This window comes from Pleurodeles waltl, chromosome 12 (assembly GCF_031143425.1).
Source record: "Pleurodeles waltl isolate 20211129_DDA chromosome 12, aPleWal1.hap1.20221129, whole genome shotgun sequence".
Lineage (NCBI taxonomy): Eukaryota > Metazoa > Chordata > Amphibia > Caudata > Salamandridae > Pleurodeles > Pleurodeles waltl.
This window is the reverse complement of record NC_090451.1, coordinates 569,004,841-569,025,004: the sequence shown is the minus strand read 5'-3', so window position 1 is coordinate 569,025,004 and position 20,164 is coordinate 569,004,841. Positions and strand designations below refer to the sequence as shown.

General features: G+C 44.5%; 1 protein-coding gene across 3 annotated transcripts in view; it reads right to left on the bottom strand.

Annotated features, from left to right (window-relative positions):
• Positions 1 to 20,164, bottom strand: part of RIPOR1 (RHO family interacting cell polarization regulator 1) — a 1,174,702-nt gene that overhangs the window by 1,059,641 nt on the left and 94,897 nt on the right. For all 3 annotated transcript variants that reach the window (XM_069217674.1, XM_069217675.1, XM_069217673.1), the window contains exon 3: positions 555 to 707. In XM_069217674.1, the coding sequence (XP_069073775.1) occupies positions 555 to 707 (153 nt within the window). The remainder of the gene's footprint in view (positions 1 to 554; positions 708 to 20,164) is intronic.

Here is a 20,164-nt window from a genome sequence, read left to right as displayed (position 1 = left end):
ATTTTCTCTGGTTTCAGTTTCTTCAGGAAGGAATGGATGTGGACCATCAGAGCATGTGCTCCGGTGCAAGGTAATGACAGTGGATAGGCTGCAGTGAGATTTTTGTTCTTAAATTATGCTCCAGTGCATTGTCTTTTTTCTATCATCTGCACCAGTGCATTACGTTGGTTCAAGTCATATTTTTTGTTCTCCAAACTGGAAATGCTAGTGCAATTCGAATTATTTTGTAAAGAATAGAACACCATCACGTATGTACAGAGACCCACACATAAAAACATTTAGTAGGAATCAGAATTCTTTGGGAAAGGGGCAGCGCCAGGCATAAAGGGTCTGGATAAGTGGATGGGGAGGACAAAGGGACAGAGCTGGTCATAGCTGCGGATGGGGCAAAGATAAAGATGAGGTGGAAGAGCACGGGCAAAGAAGAACTGTTGGAGGCCAGAAAGGCGTACTGCAAGGAAGCAGGGAGTGCACAATGTGAATTTGCCACTTGTCTGTACACAGTAGAAATCTAGGACTATAGATCATAGGGTGAACATAAAGACACATCTTACCCCAAGCCCTTCTTGAGAGCTTCATACACCTCATCTAAACGCTCAGGCTGCGGCACTTTAGGAGAGGGGGACTTATGCGACATGGAGAACATCCTACTGACCCTGGAGGCAGATTTCTGCGACCCAGTGTGTGTCCTTACAACTTGCAGCGGCCTAGAGGAGACAAAAGCAAAAACACAACTGTTTTGGTGTAAAGGCCTAGCACACAATAAGACCAAGAGTAACAGTGCACATGGAGTGAATACAGTATCTCAGCGACAATTATGCACAACCAAAGGAAAAGAATAGCACATGAATGTAAAACCACAGAAAGCATACTGACAAATAAGTACTAACATGATTTTCTGATTCAGGGCCAGGATAAGCTACATACATTGGTATAGATCCTTTTATTTATTTATTACTTATCAGTTCCATGCTCTCATAACAGAATACACAGATCTAGGCAGTCACTGGGGTAACAAACAGTAGGAGTAAAACATTTACAAGCATACTCGTGCTACCATTTTTGTGCAATACTTCGAGTCTCACAGAGTGGCCTCCTTCAAGAGCGAGTGTCCATGATTCAGAGGAACAACTGTTATTGCCAACCCATGCCTTCCTCAATTTATCATAACTCAAGAAGCAAGAAGTGAAAGTGCACTGTCAAAAAAGTTGATTTCTGGTTTCTCTGTGTTAAACAGGTCAGAATGCCTTGTTCTGTCATAACTATTTTGACTGCCATAACTATACGTCATGATGAGAGATACTGTCTGACATAATGCAGATTCACAGTACATTCCTATACAAGATATGGGATAAAGTACCCCTAATGTACATTATTATAAAGGTACTGCATGTCACTGAGGAGGTCTGTGACCATGTAGAGGAATGAGTCTGACAGCAGAGTTCCTTTATAAGGTCATGGAACTCCGAGCTGACTTGAAAAATTCTCATAATATAACACAGGGGGTACTTTATTCCTTATAATACACTGTTGTTATACCATCACCTGTCCTAAAAAAATGCTGAAGTCCTGTAGTGCTACTGTTTCATATGAAAGAAATAGGATATTTGTAAACATGAAAAATAAACTTTGCGCATTTTAGTGCAAAGTTTAAAAAAAAAAACAGATGTTTGTTGAAAATATATATAAGTAAGATTTAAAAAAAGCAGCAACTTAGAATGTGGAGAAACATGCTCCGAGAGACCATCTTTCCTATAGTTACCTAAAGCGTAAAAGACTATAAACATATTTAAGTATCAAATTCCTACTCACAAGGACAAGCCACATTTTGTTTTAATTTATTACAGTTGAGTGGCTACGACATTTCTTTAATACAGTTGACTAGGAATGTCAGAAGGCACCTCTAATAAGGAAACTAGAGGTCAGTTTTCATACAGGGGATTGCAGGCTCCCATGTTTTATATAGACATATTTTTGTGCGAGTGAACTGGCAAACTACATGATTTAATTGTGACAAACTAACAGCGGAGGTCGTACGTCTCAAAAGTTTGGAATGCCAGAAGACAAATAGTATATTCTTTATGTCAAGAAATTTTAGTCTTCACAAAATCCATACGTTTAATAACAAAAAATAGTCACATCGCCAATGAAGAGTTGTTTATAACTTCTTTATTCTTGATAATGGTCTCCAATAAGCATCTCAGCATCACTCTTACATAGGTTAAAGTTCACACTTATCGTGACTTGCTTGGCGTCGTCTTCCAATTTCTCTTGCAGCCTTTCGAATGTAGTTAGCTCTTTGCTCCTCCTGATGACTGCCTTGTTATTGTCTCCCCTGCAACGTTTTTGTAAAATATGGCAGTGTCTCTTCCAAAATAGTTTCCATTTCTGAAGAGGATGAGACGAAAAACAAGAAAACTCCTGTCCCTTCCTTGAGCCCACATCTGTCCCTCTGCAGCAATTGTATCTACTCTTTATTTGATGAGTGAGTGCAAAATCAACTCACTTTTAATTTCCATTAAGTATGGCTTCCCACACAATCACTGCCCGGTGAATATTTACAAGTGCCTAATACCTTCTCCTCTGCTCCATATTCTGCCAAGGTATTAAGACCTCTCTAGCCTCTGGAGAGGTCACAGGTAGAGGTGCATTACCATGTCCCGGCTCACACACAAGGGCTCAGTACATATCAGGTAAAGAATTTTCTCCGTATTAGCCTGTTGCCATTTTGAAATCCACAACCTTCTACATGAGGGTTAGGCAGGCTTCCATCCCAGTCACAGCATGAAGTCCGTTATACTGGCCATTCTAGATCAACTTTGCATATGGCAGGTTGAGAGGCAAGCAGTGTAACTGATCCTGTTGGACCTATTGCCTGACTTTAATACGGTCAACCATTACATTCTTACTGGCTGCCGCCGGTTCCCCTCAGAAGTGGGGGTAAGCTATAGAGTTCTTCAAGGATCTGTCCTATCCCTCCTTCTATTTAATCTTCATATACGTAGTATGTGTGACTTAATTCACTTTTTCAGCTTTACCATACTTAGGCTAACAATACTCAGCTACTAATCAAATGTGATCCTAACTCGGCCAATCCATCAAGTCATTTAAAAAAAAGTGCTTGATTGGTATGCAGGGCAAGATTTCTGTACCAATTCAAGTCTCTAAGGTTAGGATCTTGGGTGTTCTTTTTTGACTAGCAGTTTTTGTTTCTTTCTCAAACACAGAAAGCCTAATTAATGGGCTTTGCCCAACTGAAAATGTTGAAGAATATCTTTAGAGAAAGCTATGGCATCAAACAGCAGGCTGCGATGTGTGTCCTTCTCTTTGCTTTTGACACAGGGAGTGCATTATATGCTTCTTTTGTGGATTTCAAGTACATCTCTGCTTAAATGGATAAAAAAGAAGGGGGGGCTCTACCTGCTTGTGAGATCACCTGAAAATATAAACACTCTCTTGTTTGACTTATCAAACATACAAAGCTTGAGGATACACAAGTAAAAACCCTGTGGGTGTTTTTCTGACTTCCTCAGAAGGCAAACAGAAGGTAAAAAGGTGCACATGACCAGATATAATCCTGGTATTTATAATTGAGCAGCAGAAGAGGAATTTAATAGGCCAGGGAGAACTTTAAATTACACCAGCACAATTTTGGGAATTTAGCAAAACAACATTTATGTGAAATTACCAAGATTGCCATTATGCCACATCGTGTAATTTTGTGATTCATTCAGGTACTTTATGAACATAGATGGCATTTCAGGATTTTTTTTACCCTAGCAGAATATTCAGGTATTTTTTGAGTGTGAAACTACAAACCGGATTAAGAGTTGCAGTGTTTTGAACACAAGCAGCAGTTCCTTTAATGTCGACGGTCAACAAATATTTCAGGTAGATTATCTACCCTAGCAAACCAATTAATTTTTTAACGCAAAACTTCAAATATGAACGTAAACAGCAACGTTTTGAATGCAAGCAACCTGAAATCAACTGGAAATTACATTTTCGAGTTGAATTTTACTTGAATGTATTGTTTCGGTAACGATTTGAATACAAGATATATTTTGCATAATTATAGGTAATTCTGCTTAATTTTGTGGTATTTTCTATTAATTACCCTATAGAAAATCACACATTTCACTCACCCCAAATATTTTGGCCCTTTGAAGTTGATCTCTGTCAAGTAGGATGCATAACAGAAAGAAAATATTGTGATCATATGAAGTGTTACTTATTGTGCTAGTCTCACTAAAATAAGGTGAAAAGGATTCTCACACTTGAGTGAGTGTAAACTGACTCACCGACTGCAAACCGAGCATTGTGTGGTTGCCATGCACACTGCAGTGGGGAATTAGATGCATACAAAAGATGCATATTCTCTTCACCTTGTACTGTTTACACTATAGACCCTTGAGTTATTTTCCAGCTGTAGAAAATACTTTCTTTTGAGAATGAAATAAAAATGGGAGTATGGAGCAGGAAGAAAAGTATGTGAAAGGGTGATTTGTAGAAAAGAAAGCTATGCACGCGCAAGTTAGATTGGGGCAAACAAGAGGTGGAGGAGTGGCAACTGTGGTGCGAGAGGTGTATAGAGGCAGTGTGTTACATAATGCGCTTTGCAGGAGACACATTTACACTCTATACTACTTTATGAGTCACAACGGAGACTAGACAAAACACAGGAAAGTCTATCAAGTGCATTAATCATCGAAGTTATCTCACCGTTATTATCATCCCCGAGATTTGTTGGGCACACAAAGATCTCTGCGGCAGGTGCATTATGCCTTTGGGACCGATTAAGCCAGAACCAATTTACAGTCAAATTTGTCCTTGTTGACAATTTCTTTGTGGCAGAGTTTTTAAAAAAAAAATGTATAAGGTGACTGTTAGACTTGGAGTTTCATGCCTCCACCTCTCATAACTCCATTCACTTTCTTTTGCCACACCATAATCCCCAAATACTGGGTTCCCGGAATATATTTTACCCCGTTCCAGCACTGGATAGAATAGCATTTACAATGACGACATTTAGACATCTCTTTGTACAATGTACATGTCTCCAGTGTGCTTTGTTTAAGGTGAAAACAGTTACTACGATACCGTCAAAAAAATCCCTTTTTTTAAAAACAGAAAAAAAGGACAGTAAAGTTCAAGTTACTTTCTGTAACGAAGTATCTGGTAGAGACATATTCTAGTCGCAGATTCCTTACCTTAGAATTTCCCCCATGCGTCAGACTGGAACCGGAGATTTTTCTTCAAGCAATAACCTTGCATGTCTGCAGGTGGCATTGGTCGACTCCGCGGGCGTCGTGGTTGCCGTGATGACGTCAGGAGTAGTACATAGATGCCGCCCTCATGCAGTGACATCAGTTTATTTTAACAACTTTCCGCTTTGAGGGAGCCCACCAGATGTTGAACCATCAGGGTAATGCCCTGATGTTCCAGCCATGTCCAGAGGCGTAGTGCCTCCTGAAAAGGGTCCAGGACCCTACTCCTGAAAAGGGTCCAGGACCCTACTCCGCCCTGTTTGTTGGAGTACCACATGGCGGTAGTATTGTCTGTGAACACCTGCACCACTTTCCCTATGAGAGAGGGGAGGAATGCTTTCAACGCAAGCCTGATCGCCCGGAGCTCCAGCAGATTGATATGGAGCCCAGACTCCGCTAGAGACCAGAGTCCTCTGATCTCCGCCTCTCCCGTGTGGCCGACCTAACCCAGAAGTGACGCATCTGTCACTATAGATAGATCTGGGTGGGGAAGGGAGAGGGATTTGTAGGGGACCAAATGCGGATTCGAAAGCCACCACTGCAGGTCTTTCATCGTCCCCTTCGAGATCTGGACCAGGTTGGAGAGAGTTCCCTGATGCTGCGCCACTGGAACTTCAAGTCCCACTGCAGAGCCCGCATATGCCATCTGGCATGTGTCACTAGCAGGATGCAGGAGGCCATGAGGCCCGGCAGCCTCAGCGCCAGCCTGACCAAAACCAAAGACCGAGGCCGAAAGATCAGAATCATAGCCTGAATGTCTTGGACTCGCTTTTCGGGAGGATAAGCCCAAAACTGCACTGTGTCGAGAACCGCTCCGATGAAAGGGAGCGACTGAGAGGGAATCAGGTGTGACTTTGGCACGTTTATAGTGAACCCAAGCGTGTGCAGGAGGTTCGCCGTAGTCTGAAAGTTGGAGACGACTTTCTGGGGCGAGTCTGCCTTCAACAGCCAGTTGTCGAGGTCGGGGAAGACTGAGACCCCTAACCTGCGCAGATGAGCTGTAACCACTGCCATCACTTTCATGAACACCCGAGGGGTGCTGGTAAGGCCGAAGGGGAGCATGGTAAACTGAAAGTGCTTGTGACCTCCTACGAATCGTAGGTAACGTCTGTGGGCAGGCAGTATGGGGATGTGGAAATAAGCGTCCTGCAAGTCCAACACTACCATCCAGTCTCCTGGGTCCAAGGCAGACAGAACCTCAGCCAGGGTGAGCATTTTGAATTTCTCCTTCTTGAGGAGGTAGTTTAGGTCCCGAAGGTCTAGGCTAGGGTGCAAGCCCTTGTCCTTTTTTGGTATCAGAAAGTAGCGGAATAACAACCACGGCCTATTTCTAGCACAGGGACCTTTTCCATAGCTCCCTTGGCCAAGAGAGCTGCGACTTTCTGGCGGTGAAGCGCCAAATGATCCTCTGGAAGGTGAGTGAAGGATGGTGGCATGGGTGGTGGAGCAGAGTCGACAGGCAGGGAGTAGCCCTTTCTAACGATCTGCAAAACCCACCTGTCTGTGGTGATGCTTTCCCAGTGGGGCAGGTGATGGCGAATCCTGCCACCAACTGGACGGGAGTGTGGGGATGGACTAGGAGGGTTTGGAGGCTGCAGTGGCGGCAGAGGTGGACTGGGCAGACCTATGGTCATGTGGGATTCCGCATCCCCGGCCAAGCAGAGGCTGAACAGCATGCGTGGTAGGGTGGCTGGGTGGAGGACGCAACAGGGAGCCCCTTCTGTGGCCACGAAAGGAGCGAAAAGCGGACTGTGGTGGGCGAGGGGCAGAGGAAAGACAGAGGGACCGAGCCGTAGCCCTGGAATCCTTGAATCTCTCCAAGGCTGAGTCCGCTTTGTCTCTGAAGAGACGGGAGCCATCAAAGGGCATGTCCATGAGTGACTGTTGGACATCCCCAGAAAAAAGAGAAGTACGTAACCAGGCGTGGCATCTTAAGGCCACCGTTGTTGCAACCGATCTGTCCAGAGAGGCGGTTGTGTCCAGCCCACAATGAATTGTGAACTTTTCCGCATCTCTCCCATCGCTCACAGCTTGGGAGACGATAGCACAGGCATCCTCGGGTAACTGCGGCAGGACTTGCGCAGCCGTATACCACAAAGAGTGGGTATAGCGGCCCAAAATCCATGCGGTGTTCACAGACCGCTGCGCGAGACTGGAGGAAGAAAACAACTTCTTGCCAAACTGTTCCAGCCTTTTGGATTCCCTATCCGGGTGTGCGGAAGGGAATACGCCTGAAGAAGAGGAAGCCTGGATAACAAGACTCTCAGGCATGCGGTGTTGGGACAGGAATTTAGGGTCGTTTGGAGTGGGCCGATGGTGGTGTGCGATAGTCCTATTCACAGGAGCCCATGTGTTGGGTTTGGACCATGTACCCAAAAGGACATCGGTGAGGGCTTCATTAAACGGCAAAATGGGTTCTGAAGTAAAAGCCCCAGGCTGAAGCACCTCCATCAGGAGATTAGACCTGACCTCAACAGTGGGAAGCTCGAGACCAAGGACCTCATCTGCCCTACTGACCACCATACCATAAGCTGCTCCCTCCGCCGTAGCCACGGTAGAAGGAGACAGCATGCCAGCGTCAGGAGAAGTATCCAGACCACTGGCTTCACCCAATTCCTGAGCCCAGTCCATAGAAGGCTCGTCCTGGTATTCATAAATATCCAGGGACCCCTCCAACCCCTCCCCATATTCGTACCCATAAGAAAAAGGGTCCGAATCCGACCTGGGGCGAAAAGGCCCCATCGAGTCAAAGGCGGCATCGCCCGACGCCGCTCCGACTCTGAGTCGTCGGGGATAAGAATTGGGTCGAGGTCGATAGTGGGCACTACCGACATCAGGCGCTGGGGAAGGTCTCCATGGTGCCACCGGCGCCGGTGCGGATCCTCACACAGATCCGGAGATGACCTCCGTGGCCGGAGCCGAAGCCGCCAGCGCGTAACCCGGAAGCCCTTCAGCCGAACCCCTTGGGCCTGAAGGAGCCGTATCGAGGTCGGGCCACCCAAATATGAGGCGCATAGCCTTATAAAACTCTTTAATTTGGGCGGGGGTCGCTCCAGCTCCGGGAAACTTGCGGAAGCGCAGAGCTGACCCAGACACAGGCTCTGAGGACAGAAGCCTTGTGTGTGGACGCTCTTCCCGCGTCGCGTCGGCCGAGCGACGGGGCGAAGTCGGAGAGCGATGGGACTTCTTGGACTTCTTCTTACCTTGACCCGAGGATTTGGAAGAGTGGTGATGACTCCGCGACCGATCTCAAGACCTTCCGCTCGAGCGAAATTGGGACCTACGCGGTGTTGAGTGCCAGGCCGCCATAAGCTTTATGGACCGCTCCCTCAAAGCCTTCGGGTGCAAGGCCCGGTACTCGGAGTACGACTACGGGTCGTGGTCGCGCTCGAGACACCACAGACAAACCCAATAAGGATCCGTCACCGACATCGTATGAGAACAAGGTCTCTATCAGATAGGATGAAACACGAGACAAGGGCACATGTACTAATGTTTTTTTTTCAATCACAAATGCTCTGATTTGATACATTGGTAAGGTTTCCGATCACTAAAAACATGTTTTGAATGCCCTAAATCCATTAAATGATTCTAAAAAATGTTTACGATTCTTTAAACGAGTTCAGAAATTGCTACCAATTTCAAATTTGCGAGGAACATTTTATAGGTGTCCCTATGAAATTCTGAATTTTAGTCCTATGTATCAACAGTTTGCTTCTGTAGTTCCTGTTACAAACCCCTGAAAAGTTGAAGACTCCAAAGTTTGGGTAACAACACGCTTGCAAAGGAGAAGTGGTCCCCGTTGGACCCCTTCCCTTTTGTAAATCATGGTAGTAGCCAGTGGTTAAGGGGGGGACAGCCTTTTACTTTTCAAAGCAAAGCTATGCCCTTTAAAAAACTCAGATTGCTTTAATTACAACATATATTTTGAAGAATGGTGCTCTGCTGACCCTTACATTATCTATCCATGAAAATGTAACCAATTGGAGGGCGTCACAAAGTGTGACCTGTGCAATACATATTCACTAAGCAGGACGTTCTACCACCCATTCCGAATCAATATAATACCATGGGGAACAAGGTCAAGACTGATTTGCATATGGCTGGGTCCAAACTGGGGTGATGTGGCAAGCAAAATAACGACAGATTAAACCCAGGTATGTAACTAGGGGTGTGTGTTTTCAACACTCCGTCCATCATTTTATTTTGTTTTGAGTTCTAGACCAGTGGTTCCCAACCTTATGACTTCTGTGGCCCCCCACTTTATCATTATTGGAACCCAGGGACCAACACTGAATCATTACTGGGATCCGGGGACCCCCCACTGAGTCATTACTGGGAGCTGGAGATCTAATCTGTTAATGTTATTTCATTTTCTGACTTGTCGCGGACCCCCTGAGGAGGCTTCGCGGACCCCCAGGGGTCCCCGGACCACAGGTTGGGAACCACTGTTCTACACAATAACCATGTTGGATAATGGATAGGACCCATAGGTTCGATGTCATGTCTATCCATTGTTGGTGGTAAAATTGAAGACACCCCCCCTACTGGAGTGGAATGAGGAGAGTTAATATGGAGGTATTCAATGTTTGCTTGTGGGGGTGAACCACAAGTGTTGGTGGTTTTTCTCCTGCTCTTGGGGCTGTTTTCTTTATATGTACCTCTGAAAAACCCTCTGGAGTTGGAGGAAGAGGACTGGCGCTGATGCAGATTTGAGTGATCAGAGAATGTGGTTGCTTTGTAGCCATCCCTCTATAATAGGTGGCAAAAAAAAAAACTGTTTGGATGGTTTTGTAAGGCACCCATCTCTTTAGCAGTGTCAGGGTCTTTTTTTAGTTTTTCTAGAGTCGAGTCAACATGGGTCCCAAATAGGTGCTCTCCATCAAAAGGCATATTGAGGACAGCTTAATCAGAGCACCTTCACCAGACATGTCTTCTAAGGAGTATACTGGTATTGACCCCTCGTGCACCTGTGTCAGCCGCATCTAGTGCTCATCTAACTGAATTGTTTGCAATTGTCTGAACTTTAGAGACTATATGCTGTGCACATTTCTGGTATCCGTCTGGGAGGTGCTGAAGGATGTCTTCTATTTCGTCCCAGTGTGCCATATCATATCTAGCAAGTACTGCTTGAGTGTTAGCAATACGCCAGTAATTGCCCGTTTGCGCAGCAACCCTTTTTCCCGTTGCATTAAGTTTTTGACTCTTTCTCTGGAGGAGAATCTCCAGTAGCCTCACTATTTACCAATTTCCTGGCAGCTGTAGTAAAAATGGAATCTGGTGGCATTTGGGATCGGATGAATATTGGCTCAGATGGTAATGATACAGGAGCACACAGGTTCTTTGATAACGTCCTGGGAATTTAAAGCAACACAATGGGCAATTGTCTGTCCTTATGTGTTGAAGTGAGGGTATCAAATAAAATGTCTTCCTCTATTGGGTCTTTATGTAATTGCACATTGTGACATGCTGCAGCCCAGGGTATTACTTGTTGATAGCCAGTGGTGTCTTCTGGAGGTAAGAGGCGGGCAGGATAGATATTTGGATCCATACTTGGGTCTGTATGATAAGTATCCCATTGGTCAGGGTCTTGTGGAGTATCCTCTTGCTCTTCCCTACCACATACAGGTGAACCCTGTGGTGTGTATTCCCCACCCACATCAGAGCTAGGTGACTGAGCTGGAGGAGAGAGAAGGTGGTGGCTCTTGTAAAGGAACTGCCGCTGCTGTTGCAGTAAGAAGTATTTTCCTTATGTGGCTTTTTTGGTGGAGGTGAGGTTTCGAGAGCCTCCTGAAAAGAAAGATTCTATTTTACATGAACGGTGGGAGAAGCCACAATTCTGCCTGTGTCCTTATCAGGTTGTATTTTCTACTTCTTAGTATTCATTGTCTGTAAAATTGGTTCAAGTAGAGTAAAAAAAGCTGATGAATGGTCAGATTTGGCTGTTTTCGGCGCCAAAATGTTATGTCTGTGTCAAACCTTCGATCCAGAAGGGGCAGATAGTATTGTTTTGCTAGGTGCCGAAAGTTTTGGTGCAGAAGTTGATGGCACCGAAATTTATAGCTCTGAATTTTTACATACCGAACCTTTGGATTGATGTGGTCAGACCGAAGGAATAGAGGCCGATTGTAAAGACATAACTTCACTCTTTCGGAGTTTCTGAGCCAAGCCGACAGTGGGGCACTTAAATCCAGTTTCCGTTACCTACCATGGACCAAAGGCAGTGGTGATCAGGTGACTTCTTTTGTGAGTCTTTTAACTGTCTTTGTGGAAGGTGGAGGGGCAGGTTTTTTTTTACTCACAACTTGTGCCAAAGTGATGTCCTGGCTCTTGATGTCGGATTGCATGTCATGCGTCTTTGACTAATAATGTCCCCTGTTGCTCCAGCTCCTCTTGTGCAAACTCCTCTCTGAAAATATCCGGGGTGCTGACTTGTGTTGAGTGTGCCATTTTCAGTCTGCAAGCTCTTCGTCCCCAAGTGTTTTCTTGAACCGAAACGACTGACAAGCGACACAGGTGGCCTAGTTATGGTCTGGAGAAAAGCAGAGGCTACACACTCAATGGTGATCTGTGTTTGGAAATTTGGCATAGCACTGAGGACAAAATCTAAACGGCGTCCGTTTCATTAGGGTGTCATTCTTCCATGCCACAAGGAAATGGGCTCGTGGCCAGACGAGGCCCACCCCAAGAAAACGTGTTTGGAAATGTACATTATTAGTAAGAAAAGCAATTAAAATACAATACTGTTGACGGAAAGTAAAGATGGAAATGAATCTCGAACCGGAGCGAGTGAATACGGAGCGAGCAGAAACACGTCGGAACCCGACTGAGGAGAAAAAAACAAACAATCTAACAAAGAACTCAATGTCCATGCGTAGTAGCACCAAGAAGGAGGAGCCACTAAATCCCGTGACTCGAAAAGCCTTCTTGAAGAAAAACAAGTTGCAGCACTCTAAGCCCAACACTAGACGGCAGGATAACGCACAGCATGGGTATCTACAGCCACACAGTCATCGAACACATTTTTCCATTTAACTGAAACTTGCTGAGCTGTGTTCTGCTTTCTGGTGAACTTTCACCTACTTGTGTTGTTGCAGCTAGGTCCTGCACTGCTCTTTAACTACATATAGTTCTAAAACACTCTCTACCAATGCCTGTGGTGGTGACATTTCCTAGCATTTTATTAGTTCCTTAACAACTACAAAGACTTTCGGTGAGATGTTGAGCTTTGGGTGAAGCTGCCTGCTGATCTTTATGTGTTCAATTTGGCAAACGTGTTAAGTGTTTTTTTCTCTAGCCCTTTTTTCTCTATCCTTGTTAACAGTTAATGGTTTGTGTAGCTGATTGTGACAATTCAATGTAGATTTGGTGTTTGTCGTCCAGGTCAGACGCTGGCTTCAGGCCCTCACAAAAGTCGTCCATAGCCGGAGATGGTGTATGGCTGTCACAGTGCACATCGCTCCTCACCAGATATTTGGAATATGGAGTAGATTTTAACTCTCCGCCCGTTCCAAGAGGAGTGGCAAAAGGCATTTCAGATCCACCTGAAGTAACCCCTTGGTTAAACTTATGTAGACTGGATGTTTTTAAATTTTCCACCAGTTGATATAATATTTCTGGGAGGGTACACAGTTTATAAACTATTCGAGCACAGACGCAGTAACAGTTTTGTTTAATTGCATTAAGTTTTGATTCCAGGTTGGCGATTTTTGAATCAATATTGAATATGGAGTTGGCAACTGACTGCAGCCCACGTTTGTGCGATTACTTCAGTAGCGCCTAACAGTGACGAACTAATTGACATTAAAGTGGTGTTCATTGGAGAATTGCAACTACATTTAAGATTTGCCTGCTTGATGTTTAACGCAGGAGTGCGTCCCGTGTTCGACTGTTCTAGTGCTTCTAGCATCCATGTCATTTAATGTAAAAATAGCAGGCTCTCTTAATGGGGAATCACATGTTGCCCAGGGAGTAGAGGAGTTAACAACTACAAGAGATGCTTTATATTCCTCAGGCCTTGTTCATGGTGCACTTGGGCCACCATTTCCATGACTGCACTATAGTTATAGTTAAGTGTTTAACATGTGCAGAAGGGAGAATGGTATGGGCGGCAAAAGAGAAATAGGGTCTATTGTTGAGGACAGTTCAATTATCTCTGAGTCTCCCATTCTCTGGTCTCCTGGTTTCACTCACCTGGAGGTTAGTATTGACACTGGAGAGAGTGCTATTTGGGGGAAGACTAAGTTTTGCTGTCAGTTCAGGGGCTGCACAAGTTGTTTCCATGCTTCCTATGTTGAACTAGGTCATGAAATCCTGCTTGTGTTTCAGAAAATATTGATGATGCAGAATAATAATTTCCCCCAGCAATTCTGGCTGAGCCGACCACAGGGAAGCTTATAGTCCCAGATACCCCAGTGTTTTCTGTTGAGATCGAAATATCCTGTTGAATGGGGTAAGGGAGGTGCTTTGAGGGCTCCGCCTCTCTAGGTGAATCCCATTGGTTTCCTCTTTTAGTTGTGATCACTGGCTCCACTGCCGGGATTAAGGGGAAAATGTTGTTTTTCTTTTATAATACATTTTTGCTTGGTAGGGTGCTGCCCCCTTTCCTATTTAAAATCCCCTGTGGGCCCACTGTGGACCAAATAGGCTAAGTCTCAGGTGGGTCTAAGGTGTATTTACACAAAGTGAGACAGGGTCAAAAGTAAAGAATCTTGCCGAATATATACACTGGGTGATCGGCCTTGTTACCCTAAGTTCAATACTAAAAAATGCTTGGTGTTGAGAGCTTGGTCTTGAACTTTGGTCATTTGGTCATAATTGTACACACTCCAGCTCCTGTAGGTGCTGTTCGTGCAGTTCAAAGAGACTTTACTTTCCACCCCTCTGTGCATCTGTCTCGAAGACATTCCCAGCAGTCTGGGGCATTCTGTCGTTGGGAAAGAAGGCCTGAGGAGAATCAACAGGGACATTCGTGTAGGACAGGAAAGCGGGCAATGAAGATGCAGCAACCGGCGTGCTGAGGAGAATGAGTGGTTTGTTGGGGCGAGGAGGATGGGGAAGTGACAATTTAGCTGGCAGGTGCCCCCACACAAACAAGCAGCACAAGCTTACTGCCAGCTGCTTTCACTCGTTGTGGGCTTGTCACCAGTGCCTGTGTACTTACCAAAGCGGGCTCCCCCCACGTTTAACCGCAGTACTCCGCACCCGCACTCTCAGCCACACCTCTAACTGCCACTCCAGTTTGCAGTCTTGGCATCCAGGCACGGGGTTACAGGCTTTCCCAGTGTCTGGTAGACTACACTCTGCACCCATTCAGCGCACAGCACTAGGCTCACTGCTTTTGCTCACTGCTCACTCGCATGCGTAGAAATTCCTTCAGTGTGGTCACCACTGTCCTATAGATTAACTGGATATAGGGGCTTTGCTTCCATTTTGCAGCAAAAAAGTTTTTGCTTGATTTTCTACTTTTCAGTAGATCTTTCGGGGACTCATCCTCCAGGGACAATACTCAGCCAGCGGTATCTTATGTTCCAGAGGTCAGGCCTCCCTCCACCTCACTTGATCGCCCAAAGACGTTTGCAATCCTTATTTAAAGGTTATCTGCAGCTTTATTTGGGGAGATTCCATCCTTCTTCTTTGAAGGAATCAGGGAATAAGCATAGGGAGTGTGAGTTACTGCCACATCACAATGGTGGGAGAGCAATTATAGTGTGTATTCGCCCCCAGTGTGCCTAAGGGGAAGGAGAGAGAACCCTTAGTATACTCCATGCAGTGCCAAGGGCTGGAGGTGGCTACTTCCATTCATTCTCCACAATCGTTCCCAAAGACAGGAACAATTTTCTTTTCAGGACTGCTTTAAGCTGCCCTGCTAATTCAAGTCCTGCAGCTTAAAAGAGGAACGGAGGAGTGCAGCAGCTACAACCTGCCCTTACACCCTGGTCACAGTTGCCAACAGGGCGCTGGGGCAAGTGTGATCTGCCCCATTCCTCATGGCTCTGCAGCATTTGGTGTAACATGGAACAACAGTGTAGCGCACAAATGTCCTTTTTTTTTTTAACCTCCTATCAACTTTTGATAAAGCAGAGTCATGAAGAGGAGAGGTTGACCAAATGCTTCCTTAGAAAAGTGTACTGCAGTGGGTGAGTGTGCTATGGGTGTTGAGAGGTTAGTAAAAAAGATAAAAGTGGAGGGGGCAGGTTATAATTCACACCACATTTCTGGGGGAACCTTTTTTTTTTTTTAACTCCCTCCCCCTTCGACATGGGGAGGGGCATAGGAAGCCCCTCTGCCCTTATGCATAGTGGGGGATAAGATAAACAATCAACCTATCATTGGTCAACGCAACTGAGGGGCCTAATGGGGAGTAAATACTCTACCGTCCTTGTGCCAGTTGGAGAGGTAGGTGTAGAATGTATTCCTCTCAAATCCTTTGAAAAGGCAGGGGAGGGAGGAAGAAAAGACCACACCCTATTTTCTGGTTAGATGGTGAAACATGTTAAACAGATTTCTCTGTGGCCTGTTTTCAAAGCATAAAAAGGTTTTTACAGCCTGGCCTGGCAAGCCATGGTGTACCTGTAACCTCCCTACCCCTCCTCCAGTTGTGGACAGCTGATTAGGGATAAACATCTCTATTTTTGCTTTACACTACACCTCAGCTTTTATGACAAGCGGAAATACTTAATGCACAATGTATCACTGGCTTTGCTGATGAATTGCTAATTTTGTCCCTATGTATCTCCATATTTTCAGAAACATACAAAGGGAGGGGAAGAGGATCTCTACTGTGCATGCACCTAAGTAGAACCTGTGCCCTTTTTTCAGTATCCATGTTCAAGATGTACTCTCTTGTTTATTCATTAAAGGTGAATGAACATTACATATTCAGATTTTCCAGGAAAACCTGGATGAAACAGGAATAACTGGATGAAAATTTTCCAAACCAAGCAAAGCCACTGAATGACCAATGTGATAATCTTTCATCCAGAAATTTTAACATTTTGCAAGGCTTGAGTTTGCCACAGGAAGATACACATTACCTTAAAAAGTGACAGGTATTGGGAAGCCCCTATACCAAACGTGACATGCTACTGTGCTTTAACTTTTCTGAGTCGATCTAAGATAGTGAAGGTGCAATAAAGTTAGTAAAAAATGGTTTTGCTACAGAGCAAAATGTGAACCTTAACTACAGAAGCACAGCTGCGTCTCTGTAATACTTTCTAGTAGAGGTTTTCAAGGGCCATGCAAGGAGTCGATGTTCATGGATTAAATAGAAATTCCTATGATGCACAAATAGGATTGTAGTTAGGAGACTATTCCTTCTCTGTATTGGGAATCCTCATCATTGATGAATGTCCCACCAACCCTTCCCTATATCTGAGAAGTCAGAGGTTTTCTCAAAGATCTTCAAACTTAACTGTGCTTTGTGTCTGAATTAGGTGATTGGGGGATATGCTCATTTGAGCGTTTCACGGGGGCAGCCTCTTGGTCCAAGTGCATACTGCTGGTCCCTGTTTTTTTGTGTTTTTTACAAAGGGATTGCAAATGTGTATTTTGTTTTAAAACACAGCTGAGTGTGGTGTCTGTTCCAAATAGTGATTTGCATGTGTTCAGCATCCTCCTGAACCTGTCAGAATTGTTCTACTGATCAACAATGATGGAGACACCTGTGGCGAAAAACAAAAATTATAAATGAGAAATCTTTCATTATCCAAAATGTTATTCAGAGAAACAGTGAAAAGTCCTATATGTAATGGCATAATATGTTTAGATTATACAACATTAATTTTTAACGTTTACATTGCAATAATTGTTTATAAAATTCAATATCTGGTTACATCACAATTACTGACAAATAAACAGGTCAATATATTCCTCAAAACAATGCCCTGCCACTTCAAACCCAAGTATCTTCTCATAATAATGTTTATCGCCACTAGAATTGCTGCACTCAGATTAACTCTGGTGGAGCTGAGAGTTAAGATCCAGACTAAAAAAAGGGACAGCAAAGGAGGAAGGAGGAGAGAGAACATTCAATGTAAAAGCATTAACAAACAGGGCAACAAAAGCTACTTCAATAGAGCTCTACCGATTACAGAAAAGACAGAGGAAAAATATCAGACTAATATCAGTTCAAAATCATCAGTTGGAATAAAGCGTGTCCCAGGTGCTACACGACTGACACAGACTTCTTATACATGACGTGGATGTGCAGGACTATTATTGAGTTCTAGCAGGTGGGCCTGGAGAGGACAAGCGGGGTGCTGCATGAGTTAAAGACCAGCCTCCTGGGCCTATTTCCCCGCTCCGATTCTCAAAAGGTGCAGACTAGCTCATGGGCCAAGGATTTGTCATAGGTCGACACGCCATATCAACGCACCGAAAATAGCCTGACGGGCTCTCCCTACTGCTGTTGGAGGGAGGAAGTCTGCATTAGTGTGAGGGCAGAAGGTACAACTCTCCGAATTGAAGAATGCAGGGGACTCCACAAACACCGCATAGCAGACCTTTGGATTGAACTGGTAGATGTCTTTGAAGGATCTGTGCAATAGACACACAGCATGCACCGCAGAATTACACTTGACACACAGTAACTGCCCCCTGTGGCACCATCCAGGCTGCACATCAGAACTGAACCAAAAGGGGCAGATTAGTTGAGCTATTGTCCCTAGCATATGCAGTACTCTTTCATAATTCACAGTACACACCTGTCTATTATCAGGTCAGGCAAGAGCTACAGTTCTAATGTTCCTTTCCTCTTTTTCTCATAAAACATTTATTGCTGCCATCATTGACGAGCCTTGACCTTCCCTGTGCTGGACTAGATGCCAGGGAGGAGGGAGCCACAGATGTCTGTAATGCCAAACTGCATGTATGATGATTATGTGATATCAGACTTGGGACATTCACATATGTAAAGTACTACTGGGAAATGCAATGAAAATACATTTAAAAAAAGCATTAAAACATTTTCGACACAGACACTTAACCCTGTGCATTGGTACAACTGGGCCATGTAAGTGGGTCTTAAGATTATACTTTTGTGCATCAAATTGAGTGAAGTTATAGTTGTTGCCCTTATATCCACCACCATGCAGGAAAAAGGATTGAAAAATGACCATCTTTCTTTACTAGCGGTAGCTCTTGTTTCCTCTGCTACAGATCCTGGAACAGAATTACTCTTGGCCCAATCAGCTAGAAATAAGAATTTCTAGCCACTGCCTTTGTCACCATTTTGTGGCACACAGGGCTTGAAAGTTCAACCAATAAGAGCACCAGCTCCTAAGTGGGACCTGAAGGACCTCTCCTGGGTGATCTAACAATTCTGGTAACATTCAGCAGAATTAAGGGATCAACACCTGACACCTTCACTTGCAGAAAATACTTGAGATTTTTCATATCCAGATATTCAGCTTAATATTTAATACTTTATATTTAATGCAATATGTAAGCCTAATACTTAATATTTTTCATATCCAGATATTCAGCTTAGTATTTAATACGTTATATTTAATGCAATATATAACCCTAATACTTAATATTTTTCATATCCAGATATTCAGCAGCAGATGACCCAGAGAAGAAATTCATGACTGTGGTCCACCAGACGTTTCAAAGTCTCTACCTAACTTTCAGGTTTCCTTATGGCTGTAATAGTGCACCCTTCAAACAAATCACAGTGCATCCAATCAGTTGTTGCATTCACAATATTGACCTGCAACTTGGACACACCTATCAAGTTGTGCTACTATATGCCCTCTGTCAGGCATTCGTGCCTTCAATCCTTCCAGCAACCCCTTCATATCTGTCACTGCAATCTCAATGTAGGTATTGGATTTGTGCAAATTTCCAATCAACGCTAAGAGCAGTGAATCTCCTTGATTAAATTCAGTATTCCCTGGCTTTTTTCCTCTCTCTTGCATACTCTCTGCACCCCTAGAGCCCCCCCCCAGGTCTTGGAGTACAGAAATTGAATTTTTCTTTTGTGGCACATTCTTTAATCTCCTCAAGGGGCACAACTCTCCATTTTCAGAATTTCCTATCCTTATTACGTCCCCCAGCATTCCTCTCACCCCACCTCATACACTACATATTCTCAAAATGGGGAAGTCCCCTTCTTATGATGCTACTCTGCACACTACCAAGGCCTGAAACAAATTCCCTGCATGCTCATCTGTTAGATCCTCCCAAATGTTGTCCTTTTGTATACTGCTTGGAGCCACAACGATGCTTTTGGTCCAGACCTTTCCCAAGTAGTGACTATTCAGCTTAAGGGCTCTGTCTTTTCACTAACTCTCTCTCGGTCTTAGACTGTGGTGGGGCCACCTCTCACCCTACTGCCACTGCCATCTTGCTCTCAGCCTCACTGTCCCGAGGAGAGAAGTCAGATGGAACACAATGTAAGGTGTGGGACCTCACTAGTGCCAAGATTTATTCAAAGGTTTTTAAATCAATTAACACACTGGAGTAAGGAATTGGCCCAGAGATGGAAGATACTCTGCTGTGGGAAGACCAGTATGGTCATCAGTAGAGCAGTTAGCGAGATACTAAGACCCTGGGCTGTCAGTTGATGCCTCTACCAAGGTAACTCTAGGAACCCTTTTACCAGAGGAAGAAGAATTGTCAGCCAATGATGCCTCAAAACCCATTAATACCAAGAGCCCTCTGAATCAGACAGAACAAAGACGGTCTTGGTCAGCTTTGACTGTTTAAGAGAGGCTGTTCTAAAGAGCATTAGGCCCTAACACCCCTTATTCTCTGCCCAAAGGCGGTCCCACCCAGTGTTTATAGCAATGTTTTTGTGACATATTGTGCTCTCCCTTTCAGATAGCCCCTGTATACAAAAGAGGAGACAGATGACAGGGATTCTCTGAAGACACCAACAAGAAGTTAAGGCCCAA